This window comes from Clarias gariepinus, chromosome 19 (assembly GCF_024256425.1).
Source record: "Clarias gariepinus isolate MV-2021 ecotype Netherlands chromosome 19, CGAR_prim_01v2, whole genome shotgun sequence".
NCBI classification, from domain to species: Eukaryota; Metazoa; Chordata; class Actinopteri; order Siluriformes; family Clariidae; genus Clarias; species Clarias gariepinus.
In genome coordinates, this window is record NC_071118.1 from 21,936,452 (window position 1) to 21,949,652 (window position 13,201).

Genomic DNA, 13,201 nt, shown 5'->3' on the forward strand with positions numbered 1-13,201 from the left:
AGATATAAATGTGTTTTGTTATTACTGGCGATAATGAAAAGAGTCTAATTTAATTTTCTAACTTCCAACGTTGCCATCGTCTACTGAACCAACGTTGTGCCAACAAATGGGCGAAACCTTGCCATTATCTACTGAACCAATGTTGCGCCACCCATGTGATTGTGCCAACGTTGGGCCAACCTAACTTTGACCCGACCAATGGGCCTACGGACAAACTGACGATGGGCCAACCAATGATGCCAACATTGGCCCAACATATGGACTGCTATTAACCCTTCAGTGGTGTGCTATCAGGGACACACACTCATACAATCACTTAGAGAAACTCAACTACCTCAAAACATTGGGACAGAACTGATAAACACCTGCGCAAACACACTGATCAACAACCATTTAACAATTCTTCACACCAACCTGTAACTGCTCTTTTGCACAAAATTTATTGCTTGTTATTTGCACAAAATTCTTTTTTGATCTTCGCTGCTACTAAAAAGAAATGTTTACTGTTAACTTCATCCTTAACTTGATGAAGGAGGAAAATCTTGAGAGGGACAAGACTCAAAAGGAAACCCAGCAGAGACTTTCAGAGCAATTGACTGTATTATATGATTTTTTGAAAGTCTTTTAACGAATAATATTTTAAATTCTATCTTTAAACCGAAATGGTGGCAGAGAAAGATAAAGAATAGAGCAATGCTTTATAAAGTAGAAGTGAAATCTATAGATGTTTTATTTACACACAGGAGACTCATAATGACATAGACAACACAGTAGACTGGAACAGGGAATGGCCACAGAAGGTAGTGTTAAGCCACAACACTGCTGGGATGGGCTTCATATTTTCTACAGCGTATACTATAACTCCTATTATTATACAGCAGATGAAGTAATGTAAGGGAGTTTTCTTTGAGGCAAAGCTTGGCTTGAAACACATTTGAACCTGTCTAACCAGAGTATTGTGTAACAAGCTTGTGTAACAAGCTTCAAGTAACCCTGAGGTTTATTATTATTATTATTATTATTGTAATTATTACTATTAAATGATTTAAATTAATACTTTTTTTCTATATTTTTCTTATTTAGTTTTACACTAAACTTCTATATTCTATATTTTCTATATATATATTTTTCTAAAAGGTTGTACAAAATGTCTTTATTTATACAGAATATTTTTATTTTTTATCCTATTTAAATTTATTTTCTTTTGTATTTTTTATTCATATTTATCTCTTATCTATAAGCTTTTATTTTTAAGGTCACAGGTGGTCATAAAAGCATATCACTGCATATCATACTGTGTATGACTGTGTACGTGACAAATAAAATTTAAAATTGAATTTGAATTCTAATACTGGACAATAGTTTAGACAAAAACCACAGGGAGCCCCATCCAGCTTGTCGGCTGCTCCCATCAAGGGGTCGCCAGAGTAGACCATGCGATCTGGTTCTACGCCGGATGTCCTTTCCGGTATTCCCAAACTGCCTGTAGATGGATTGGCACCATGTCCAGGGTGTAGCCCACCTCGTCCTCTAAGTCTCCTAGTATAAACTTCTGGGACTGCAAATGTGTTTTGTTCAATGATTCCAAACGTGGATTTTTTTTTTTATTAATATTATATACAAAGAATATTGTTCTATTATATATATATAACTAATTTATATTAGTTTTTTATGTTGATGTTTATAATTGCTTTTAAGTGAGAAATGAAAAAAGAAAGAAAAGAAAGAAAGAAAAGGACTTTCCTCTTTTGTTCTTCACATTTAGGCATTTGGCAGACGCTCTTATCCAGAACGACTTACATTTTTTGTCTTATTATACATCTGAGCAGTTGAGAGTTAAGGGCCTTGTTTAAGGGCCCAACAGTGGCAACTTGGTGGTTGTGGGGTTTGAACCTGGGATCTTCCAAACCGTAGTCCAATGCCTTAACCACTGAGCTTCCCCTGGCCATAAAATGGTCATGGCTCACTGTGCCTCTTAATCTTGATGTTTACATTTAGGCATTTGGCAGACACTCTTATCCAGAACAACTTACATTTATCTCATTATACATTACATCTAAGCAGTTGAGGGTTAAGGGCCTTGCTTAATGGCAACTTGGTGGTTGTGGGGCTTGAACTTGGGATCTTCTGAACCTTTTTTCTTCACTTAATTTTCAAAGATTCCAAGATGGTGGTTATGTGCATAAACATTTTTTTCCCAAGAAAGTGATTTTTTAAACAACAACAAATACACACACTAATCAACTGTAGTCAATGATGATTCCAATATTATTTGCAGCAACATGTCCATATTAACTGTGATGCCAAATATGTCCGCTAGATGTCAGTACAACTTAAACTATGCTTCATGAAATTAACCTTTCGGTGAAACTATTGGCTGAGAACACTAAATGGGGCTTCATCTCACCATCACTACTGTTATGTCATACTCTGAGCTAGGATTAGTTTTAGTCCTAAATGAATTTTAAGCGCGATTCCTATGAGTGATTCTGTGGCGCTTCGTAAATAAGGGTCCAGACCCACGCGACCGAGTACACAGGACAACGGTATAAACGATGAATTAAATGAATAATAATAATAATAAAAAACCACTAGGAGGCGTAAATAAATCCCTGTTAAAACAAAGTTAACGACTTAATCGCTCATAAAACATGGGTCTGATATTATTTTATAAAGCATGTGTTACTTGACTATCGTTTTTTAATATCAGTTTTCTTAACAACCACGAACCAACATCGTCAATGTAAGCGTGCATCACACGTATTTATATTTACGACACTGTTGTTTCACTTTCTGAATCATTCACGACCTCTCGGCACACTTTCGGCCGTTCTTTGCCGTGGCAACGCAGCAGTCGGGAGTTTCTCTGATTCTGATTGGCTTACGTGTCGGATGTCGTCACGAGCACGCAGGAAAACGCGTACGATTCGAGATCAGCGGTTTTTGTTGTACTGTTAACTGTAGGATTTTTTTGTGTATTCTGTCCGTGTTCGTTTAAACAGTTAGAATATATTTTGTTTTTAACATGGTCGGGGTGAAAGTAATCGGAAGCGACCCGGAATTCCAGCCAGAGTTGACTGGTGCCGGGTCCAGACTGGCCGTCGTGAAGTTCACCATGGCCGGGTGAGGAGGAGCCGGAGCCCCGCTCTGGGCCTTTAGCTTAGCTAGCCGCACACACACACACAGTAGGACTAGGGTTATATAGCACCGGCGTTTATATTGTCTTAGCATTAGCACCTGTGTTAATGCTATTCGTATTGGAAACACCCTCGGCTAAGTGTGTTAGCCAGCCTAGCCACACACTGCCACCGGGTTTAGTACAGAATGACTTGGCAAAAAACAGCAGTGATTAGCCTAGTTAGCCAAATTAGCTCTCTAGTATCGAGTTAGCCAAGTCAACCAGAGAAATGAAAGAAACGCAGCTTAGTTGTAACGATTTAGTTGAGTGAAAATACAAATAAGGTAACTTTTATTAGGTTAGTTACGGTCTACTAGCATGACTTCACATTCTAGTCGAAAGCTATTACTGTGCTAGTGATGGAGGCAGTCGAGCTATAACATTTAATCCCAGACCTGTCTTCTGTATTTAATCTGCCTTTCTTTCTGTTTTGTTTTTTTTGTTCGTTTGTTTTGATTGTGTAAATGAACAGGTGTCGCCCGTGTGTCAGAATAGCCCCAGCGTTCAACATGCTGAGCAACAAGTACCCACATGTTGTTTTTCTTGAAGTCGATGTCCATGTTTGTCAGGTGAGGTTCATCATTATCTTAATGGAAGTGCTTTAATGCTGTAGATCTATCATGTTTATGAATCAGGTCTGCCCATTATATCTGTGTAGCATTTAAATATTTTACAGTACTGAGGTTCTGCATCAACACCACACATTCATCTGTTTTAATGAAGAAATATGCCTGATTCATAAGAGTTAAAAAATGATACACACTCCGGTTATATTACAACTTCTGTTTGCTGCACTGTCTCATCAGCGCTTTCTGTTCAAGGCTACTGTCTCACAAATCACTGCTGTGCAGGTGTTAATGTGTTAAATCAGTTCAGGTGTAAGTAAAAATTGGTGCCCACTTGTGATTTGCATGAAAGAAGAGCAGTTTGCAGTGATTTTTAAAAAGGTAGTATGAGGGTCTAACTTGTGCCAAAACGACTCAATGAAGAGCATCAATAGGAGTGTTTTAAAATCTGCAAACAAAAATTTGGACTGATACTTTAAGGAAGGTGAAAATTTATTAAAGAGAATCATTGCCAATCCATTAGACATGGATTCATCACTAAAAGCCTGAAAGTATGGAATGGAAACATCCTTAATTGCGACCGAGGAAAAAGTTCAAAAGTCACCTATCAGCGTGAAAATTTATGCTTACAGTTCTCTGGGATTCTGAAGTGCCAGAATTGGAACATTATGAGGAAAAAGGGTAAACAATCAACAGTGCTTGTTACAATGGAATGTTTATTGAAGACTTAGGATTAAATGCACAGGACTTTGATCCTAGGGCATTCTAATCTTGCACAATGATGCACATCCATAAACTTCTGCCCATACTCTCAAAAATTGCCCTCCCAAATTATTATTTTTTTTTAAACGAAAGCTTGTTGACAAATGGGCAAAGTGTATTGAAAAGCAAAGAGATCATGTCGAAAAATTATGTGTTTCTTCTTTAAAAGTTAATTAAAATAAAGTCTACAGCTAGAGTGAGGGTATTTTTGATTCACCCTAGTACATTACAACAGAAATTTAACTAGGTTACTCGGCCCAGATTAGGCTTAAAGACATAAAGCTTCAACGATGGTCATCTCATTGTTTTATTTTCATTTCTCTATGTAACTATTTAATCTCCTGGTTTATGTAGCGTGACTGTAAATTTGATATATATTTCTGTAAATAATCCCAGTGCTTTCACAATAAAAGTTGACTTAGTTTTCCTTCTAGACAATTTACCAGCTCTCAGACACTCTCTTATTGTTCACCTCACGACTTCTTTACACATCAGAGCCCAGCTGTGCCTTACTGAATTATGGATGAATTCAATTCAAACTTGTTTAAGCATATAACAGTCTGGAGACAAAGAGGAAAGGGAATTTTGGTGCAGAACGACAGATATGAATCATTAGTCCTGTTGCCACGTAACCCTGATAATGCTGATGTGAGACCACACAATCCCACATTTACACCATATAGAGTATTTTTTCCACTTTATTTTTTCATCTGCGAGGTGATGGTAAACTGCCGCTACTGATTTAATTATCAAGCCTCACATTTTTGGCCCAAAAAGCTAGGACAAAATTTGGAGCTGAATTGCTGTCACGGCATTCAGTCTATGCTAGATTTGTGTGTGCGCGTGTGTGTGCGGGTGCATGTGCCATATATAATTTCTTTTTAATGTTTAGTGTGTTGTGTCTTAAAGGGAACAGCGGCAGCCAACAACATCTCTGCCACGCCAACATTCCTGTTTTTCCGAAACAAAGTGCGTGTGGATCAGTATCAGGGAGCGGACGCCTCAGGTCTCGAGGACAAAATCAAACAGCATGTGGAGAATGACCCGGGGAGTAACGAGGACTCGGACATTCCCAAAGGATATGTAAGTGCAGCAAAGAGAATATTAATAATTAAACATGTTTCTGTAGTGCTTTTCAGTAAACCAAGTAGCATCATCATTTAGTATGGAAGCTAATTATTTAATATGACTGGTTAAATTATTAACAAAATCTGGCCCTTTTACTTTAATATTGCTTGTTCAAATTTATTGCAATTAGATGTAAAGCAGGCCTCATGTAAATTCTTGTTGTGTGTGTGTGTAGATGGATCTTATGCCATTTGTGAATAAAGCCGGATGTGAGTGTCTTAACGAAAGTGATGACTGCGGCTTTGACAATTGCTTAAGCAAAGACTCGTCCTACCTAGAGTCAGACTGCGATGAACAGGTAAGATACGCACTTACCCCCGAGAACTTAAAGACCTTTATGATAATTTATGAACAGTGTCAATAATTTGTAGCCTTCAGCTGTTTTTTTTTTTTTATTCTTATTTGAATCCCATTTGGTGTCCAGTTTCAATACAATGTCAACCACCTGTAGCCATAATAAATTTGTGACATGAGTTAAGGACCTGTCAGCGCTGTGATGAGAAAGATGTGCCTGATATCTTGCACGATTCTGATGATGTTTTTCTAGCGGTGCATTTGTTATTAACTGTTGGATCTGGTGTAATACTCTCCTCATGTTGCATCACCTCCATTCAGCCCCGGCTGCCCTTAAAGCACAGCATGTGTCTTTGCTTTTCACCTAACTTTGGGTTTAAAACAAAGACCGTCAGTGATCATAGGAATTTCTTGTTTGTGTAATCAAAGTTAACCTTCATAAGTGTTCCCTTTCACTTTGTGCTACTTACACCGGTTTCATCTTTATGCAGAACGACTCATAATTATAGACCTATTGAGTTAGCAGTATAAAACTTTGACACCAAACAGAATAGTTACCATAACACCTCATGTTAAAATATCACTTACTGGTATTGGTATTACATTCTTTTTTTTTTTTTTTTTGCTATTACAGTTCTCACATTTCCTAACCATGTGGACTTTATTCAGCCGTGAGCATGTCAGGATGTCTATACTGAGAATTAGTGTGTGAGCGAAATAGAAGTGAAAGTAAAACTGTAATTTGAAGCATAAAGTTTCTCTTCACTTGGAATGCTTCTAGGATTTACTAATAATAGCTGATACCTAAAATTTTGTATAATCCATGTAAATCAATGCTTAGCTGAGATGTGCATGATGCAAACACTAATGCAATGTGTATCTGTTCCTGATCTTTTACATTTACCTGTCTGTAAAGAAGTGAGATTATTTTGTTTCCTCTAAATGAGTAATCTATGAAAAGCGGATGATTAAAAAAAAAATTTTAGCTCTTTTGGCAGCCTTGTAAATGTACTGTATGTTGCTCTTGTTTTATGCATATTGTGTAATTGCATATAGAAATGAGAAGCGCCAATCAAATTGTGGCTTTCAGAGTTGCCTTCCATCACAATGTTGTTCACAGAAGCATACTCCCCATAAAAATACAAAATTTTCTGTTCTGTCTTTGATTGCAGCTTCTCATCACAATCGCCTTCAATCAGCCTGTAAAGCTCTTCTCCATGAAGCTGCAGGCAACCGATTTGGGTAAGCCTCTCGGTTCATCTTAAGCATTTTGTACATTTTATGATTCTCAGTATGCGCCACTTTAGTATAATTCAGTCTCATATTCACAAGCACAAGCAGCATCAGTTTAGTGAGAAGATGTCCCAGACTACACACCCTGCATAAGACGACACTGCAAACTGCTCTAATGCCTCAGAAACCTGTCTGCACACTTCATTTACTGGATTTCCTTTTTTACACACTGTTCAGATTTGAATCTTTGATTACGATTTTCAGCCTTACTGTTAATAAAGGCTCGAGGCTTTAGTATCACCTACACTATGTTAGTGTTGTCTTACATCAGAGTATTATTATTATTATTACATATTTATCTTTTTAGCCTTTGATTACTGTAGGAAAATGCTTCTAAAATCCAAAGCAATGCTGACTCAATATTTTTCCTCATCATGAAATGAGCTGTTTATTTCAACTTCTAATCAGATTTAGACTGGCACTGAAGAAAATACAGGAGGCAGAGCTAGAGGTAGCAGAATGAAGAAAGGACAGGATCAAGAATGAGTCTATCAGAGGGACAACTATGTTCAATGTTTTGGAGATAAAGTCAGAGATGCCAGATTGAGGTGGTTTGGACATGTTCAGAGAAGAGATTGTGAATATATTGATAGAAGGATGCTGAGGTTGGAACTGCCAGGCAGAAGGTCATAAAGTTAGTTGATGTAGAGGAGAGGACGTTAGGTTATCATGGGGTTAGATGATTCGCTGTGGTGCCCCCTGGAAGGGGATAGCCGAAAGACAAAGATGATTTTTTTTTTAACGTCTAAACAGATTTTATACAACTGTGATAGACTTAAGTAAGAGGAACTAGAAAAAGATATCTAAAAAGATCCACTCAATCAGTATTGAAACAGCAGTCTAGTAAATTATCTAGCATCTTTTTTTCACAAAAGTTGTGTATTCTATTAAAGCACCATTGTGTTGTTTTAAAGTTTACTTATGTGAAGTGTTCATGTCTGTCTCTCTCTTGCTGTCTCTGTTTTTCTCTGGCTCTTTGTCTGTTCTTTATTTCCTTCATAACTTCCTCAGCTCAGGCGCCAAAGTGTGTGAAGATCTTCATCAATCTCCCCCGCTCCATGGATTTTGACGACGCTGAGAGGAGTGAGCCAACGCAGGCTCTCGAGCTTTCGGAGGAAGACTATAAAGATGAAGGCCTTATCTCTCTCAGATACGTCAAATTTCAGAACGTCAACAGTGTCACCGTATGTTTATTTTTCTCGTAGTTCTGTATAAGCTGAGTTTTTATGTTTGCGCTCGTTCTGTTTTGTTGTATTTTACATATAAGTTGTTAGGGAATCTCATCTTCAGACATTCCTCAAGATCGCACAGATTCTTTCATTCATTAAATGGAAATATTGAGGGGGTAAAAAAATCCAACATCAGAACACTGTGTGTGACTATATGGGAATTTGAATGTGCTTCACTTTACTAGCAAAAAAAAGAGAGATTTTTCTTGCTCAACTTAAAGCTTAAAAGAGTAGGTTTTAAAAATAAACAACATAAGCAAGGCAGAGCTTGCATGCACACACACCTTTAGTCTCCCTTGTTTATACCCCTTTCTCTCTCTCTCTCTTTTTCTCTCTCACACACACACACACACACCTTGTGAGCATTGTTCTGTGTATTTGAAATGCACCCAGAGTTACAGCTTAAATATTCTGGAGGTTAGAAACAACCTTATTTATTTTTTCCATTACCTGCACTTGTCACATTTTTAACCCCATGATGAAAATAAAGGATGTTAATGTGTAAACCAGGCCAATCAGGCAACACGAAATGTGACTTTACCATGTCATTGTCAAGATAGCCAGGACTGGTTGGTTCACTTCATATAACCACATTATGTGGTCAGTGCGTCATAATCATATCTATGCATATCCGTAATTGTTTAGTGCAATCAGATGACTTTTGGGTAGTAAAGTTATCCATAATCTGACTTCTTAAATTTTAGTAAAAGTTATACAAATAGTTTATTTGTGGGAAAAGGCTTAAGAAAATGTTGTCCCATAGTGGCGAAATGCTGAACACATCGTTTTTAGACTAGTTACATACAATAGCATTTGTTTGACCATCTTTCACTTGTATATTTCTAGATGTTCATTAGGTCAAACCTAGGAGATGAGGAAACGACAAAAGTGAACTACCTGACGTTTATAGGAACCCCAGTGCAGGCCACCAACATGAACGACTTCAAACGGGTAACACAGCCTCATACTTTCAATGATGTATCAGTTAATCAGTGTGATGCTGGGTCTATCCATGTCTCTGTATGTAGTGATCTAGTGACAGCAGCAGCATTTTACATTAATTTTGTTTTGTTTTGTCAAATATAGGTTGTAGGGAAGAAAGGAGAGAGCCATTAAGGAAGACTGGACAAATACAAGTGCGCTGGAACTGTTTCACAGCTCTCAACAGAGAGTTAAAAAAAATAAGGGTGAAGAATGATGGTCTGAATCTGCAAATTTTTATCTAGCATACACCCAAAACCTGTAAATAAAGTGAATCCTTTTTCAAAGGCATCATGGCTATTCGATTCTATTAAGGAATTCTGTTCACTCACAAATTGTTTAAACGTCTACCAAGAAAACATGACTTTGAATAAATATCAGTACAACATCCGCACATCCAACCATCTTGACTGGAGTATAAGGTTTAACAATGTTTTGCTGAGAATAATTGTAATTATTAAGGGACAGAGTACAAAGTACTAGAAACGGTGCTGACTGGAAAAGGAAGTCGGAAGTTTACATACACATTAAAACTAATTATTATTTGTTTATTATTCAGTCAGTTAGGTTATCTACTTTATGCATGACAAAGTAATTTTTCCAACAAAAATGTAAAAAAAAAAAATCTGTCATGGCTTTAGAAGCTTTTGATGGGTCAACTGACATTTGAGTCAGTTGCAGTGTACTTCCAAACTCACTGCTTTTTTTTTTTTTCACTTTTTTTTTCTTTGACATCTTGGACAAATCAAACGAAATCAGCCAAGACACCAGAAAAAAAATGTGGACCTCAACATGTCTGGTTCGCACTAGATTGTCTAGCATGGTAGAAGACACTGTTCGAAAAATCACCATAAGAAATCCAGACTATGGTTTGCAGCTGCACATGGGTACAAAGATCTAAATTTGATGAAACAAAAATGAAACTGTTTGGCTATACTGACCATTGTCTGGAGGCTTGTGAGCCCAAGAACACCATCCCATTTGTGAAGCACAGGGTTGGCAGCATCATGCTGTGGAGGTGCTTCGCTCCAGGAGGGACTGGTGCACTTCACAGTGGTGCACTTGCATCATAAGGAAGGAAGGTTATATGGCTATCATAGCAAGAATACTTGCAAAGTCAAATGTATTAAAGTGGTGCGGACCATAATCCAATTATTTTGAAGCGTGGGCTAAATTTCCGGGCAACTTAATTTAAGAAGCTTGTTGCAGGTTGCCTGACCAGGTTGCCTTGGATCATTTGACCCAATTTACAGGCAATATTATTAAATACTAAGTGTGTGTTAACTTCTGGGCCCGTATTCACAAAGCTTCTTAAGTCTAAAAGTTGCTCCTAGTGACGGGATTCTAAGAAAAGTCTTAGAATTATGACATTTTCTTAGAATTTCACTTAAAATTTGTGACTAAATCTTAATAAAGATAAAAATGCTTTATAAAACTTCTAAGCCCTAAAATAGCTCCTAAGATAAAAATTGTTAAAAGTAGAGAGAAGGACTTAGGGTTTTTTTTATAGCAGAAGACAAAATGGTGGACAGAAGAAATATTCTCCAATCATTGAACATAAGTTAAAAGTAAACACTGTTTTTCTTTCCAATTTCAAATTCTCGTTGTTTTACTTCCTTCCATCTCTCTTATGAAATTGGTAAAAGCTGAGCCATTTCGCTCTTATCAATCTGAAATGGATTACGAGTAATAAAATCAGTATGTTAAATAAACGTAAGAACTTAAATATAGTAACTACTGTGCTTCATACCCAGCGACTTATCACATGCCTTGTTCCACTGTTACGTTGCCATAGTCCATTTGCTCTTAACTTCCTAAAGGGAACTTTTTCCAATAGGGAAACATTTTTTGCGGGGTTCTCCACTGGAACTTTACATTTTCTTTGAGTGGAACGTTAAGTTCACATAAGAATTTTAGGTTTAAAACGTGAAACATTAATTAAAAAAAATGTCCTTTTGTAGGAAAAGCATTTAGACAGTTGAACACCGGGAAAAAAAGTTTCCTGGTCTGATGAATCTCAGTTTCTACTGCAAGTTGTGGTTGATGGGGACAAAATGTGCTGTTAATGGCAGCATCCATGGACCTACCTCGTCAGGATTTCAGATGGAGGGAAGGCGTGTGAAACTGATCAGAATTTGTACTGATCATAAAATGTAAAACTGATCATAAGTCATTAACTGATCATAATTTGATTGCCATAGCCAGATTTTTGTTCCTGACTAATCTCTGACACATTGCTTTAACTATTCACATCTAGAGTGATTACTTCTAGTCTAGTATCTCAGACTGATTCCATGAGAACGACAAAGGGTTCAATGTAATTCAATGGCCTCCCAGTTCTCAAAATGTACATCAATCATACCGATCAGCCACAATACTAACACCACTACCTGGTTAATTAAATAACATTAACAATCAATGTAAAGTAAACTCGTGAAAGGATCATTGGCACCCGAGTCTCAACTATGCATCACAGCTTTAGCAGGCTTGTTGTTGACCCGGCTTCCAAAATCCCCAGATCTCGATCTGATCGAGCATCCATGGAATGTTCCGGACATACAAGTGCAGTCCGTGAAGGCCACACTCCGCAACCCACAGCTCCCAAATTATCCCGGTGCCAGATACCACAGTACATACCCAGAATTCTTGCAGTGTCATGCCATGAGGGCCTGAGCTGCCCCGGTGGCACAAGGGGAACCTAGGGGTATTGGGTTTAATGTTTAGGGTTTTAATATTATGGCTGATTGGTGTTTCTGATACATTCACAGCCACATGGACTAGAATCTCAAAGAAATGGTTCTCAACACCTTGTGGAGTTCATGCCATTGAGGCTGTTCTAAGAGCAAAGCAGATGGAGCTACTACTCAGTATGAGTAGTAATAACATGCGTATGGTGTATGACGTGGGCTATGTGACTCGCCTTTTTAAAAGAACTGGATGATATTTTTCATTTTATTTATTGATACGTTCCTTAACGTTTGTACATTTAAATTAAGAAATCCACACTGTAACGATTTAGAGTTGATATGGTGTTTATATACTGCATAGTTTTAGCGTATTAGTCAAACTTGAAAAGGTATTGATCAGAAGACAATAATTATCCTGATGCCAACTATAATATGAAAGAAATGCTAAGTCTATCTGATAAGACTGATGGGCAAGATCATTTCTAGTGCATTTATCAGAGCATTGTTTTCTGTAATTATTTCTGTAGTTTTTTTTTCTCGATGACTAAAAACACAGCAGTTTCTCTATTAGCCACATGGTGGCAGCAAAGTGCTAAAGTATACTCAATGTTATATATATTTTTTTAAATTAGCATGTCTTATCCATCACTACATTTTCCTTCTCAGTAAAAGTGTTAAACTCATGTCCTGGAGGCTCACACCCCAGCTTTGTGCTTTCTCTTTTTTAACTAGCCAACTTCAGACTATGAAAACCTTTGAGTGATTTAATTTATCAAGCGGAATCAGGTGTTATTCCCTCAAATAAATAAATAAATAAATAAATAAATATTTACTGTAAATTTAAAATGTTTACAATTTAAAAAATCAAATAAATATATAATATTTATTCGTTGAATTTATTAAATTTTATAATGAGGATAAAACTCTAGGCTTATCATTTACCTTCTTTTCTTCTGGAGTTATTGTTATCTATTATTTGCATTTGCAGTTACTATGAATGTATGGTTTTGATTTAATAATAGTCATTTTAGGCAGTGACTATTTTATAATTTAGTGTTAATATGTCATGTTACTCGAAAGTAA

At 37.0% G+C, this 13,201-nt stretch overlaps 1 protein-coding gene across 1 annotated transcript; it reads left to right on the top strand.

Moving 5' to 3' along the window:
* Positions 1-2,884: 2,884 nt before the first annotated feature.
* On the top strand, positions 2,885-9,722 carry txnl1 (thioredoxin-like 1). The gene is made up of 8 exons (XM_053478496.1): positions 2,885-3,123; positions 3,651-3,747; positions 5,416-5,589; positions 5,810-5,932; positions 7,101-7,170; positions 8,233-8,405; positions 9,297-9,401; positions 9,537-9,722. Exons 1-8 carry the CDS (start codon positions 3,026-3,028, stop codon positions 9,564-9,566), a joined length of 870 nt encoding a protein of 289 aa, XP_053334471.1. The 5' UTR covers positions 2,885-3,025; the 3' UTR covers positions 9,567-9,722.
* The last annotated feature ends 3,479 nt before the right edge of the window (positions 9,723-13,201 follow it).

Excerpts from the sequence above, each read along its gene's own strand:
- txnl1 (XM_053478496.1), top strand. The coding sequence starts at position 3,026 with ATGGTCGGGGTGAAAGTAATCGGAAGCGACCCGGAATTCCAGCCAGAG. Across the intron at positions 3,124-3,650 it reads GTGAAGTTCACCATGGCCGG|GTGTCGCCCGTGTGTCAGAA; the intron begins GTGAGGAGGAGC and ends GTAAATGAACAG. Across the intron at positions 9,402-9,536 it reads ACATGAACGACTTCAAACGG|GTTGTAGGGAAGAAAGGAGA; the intron begins GTAACACAGCCT and ends TGTCAAATATAG.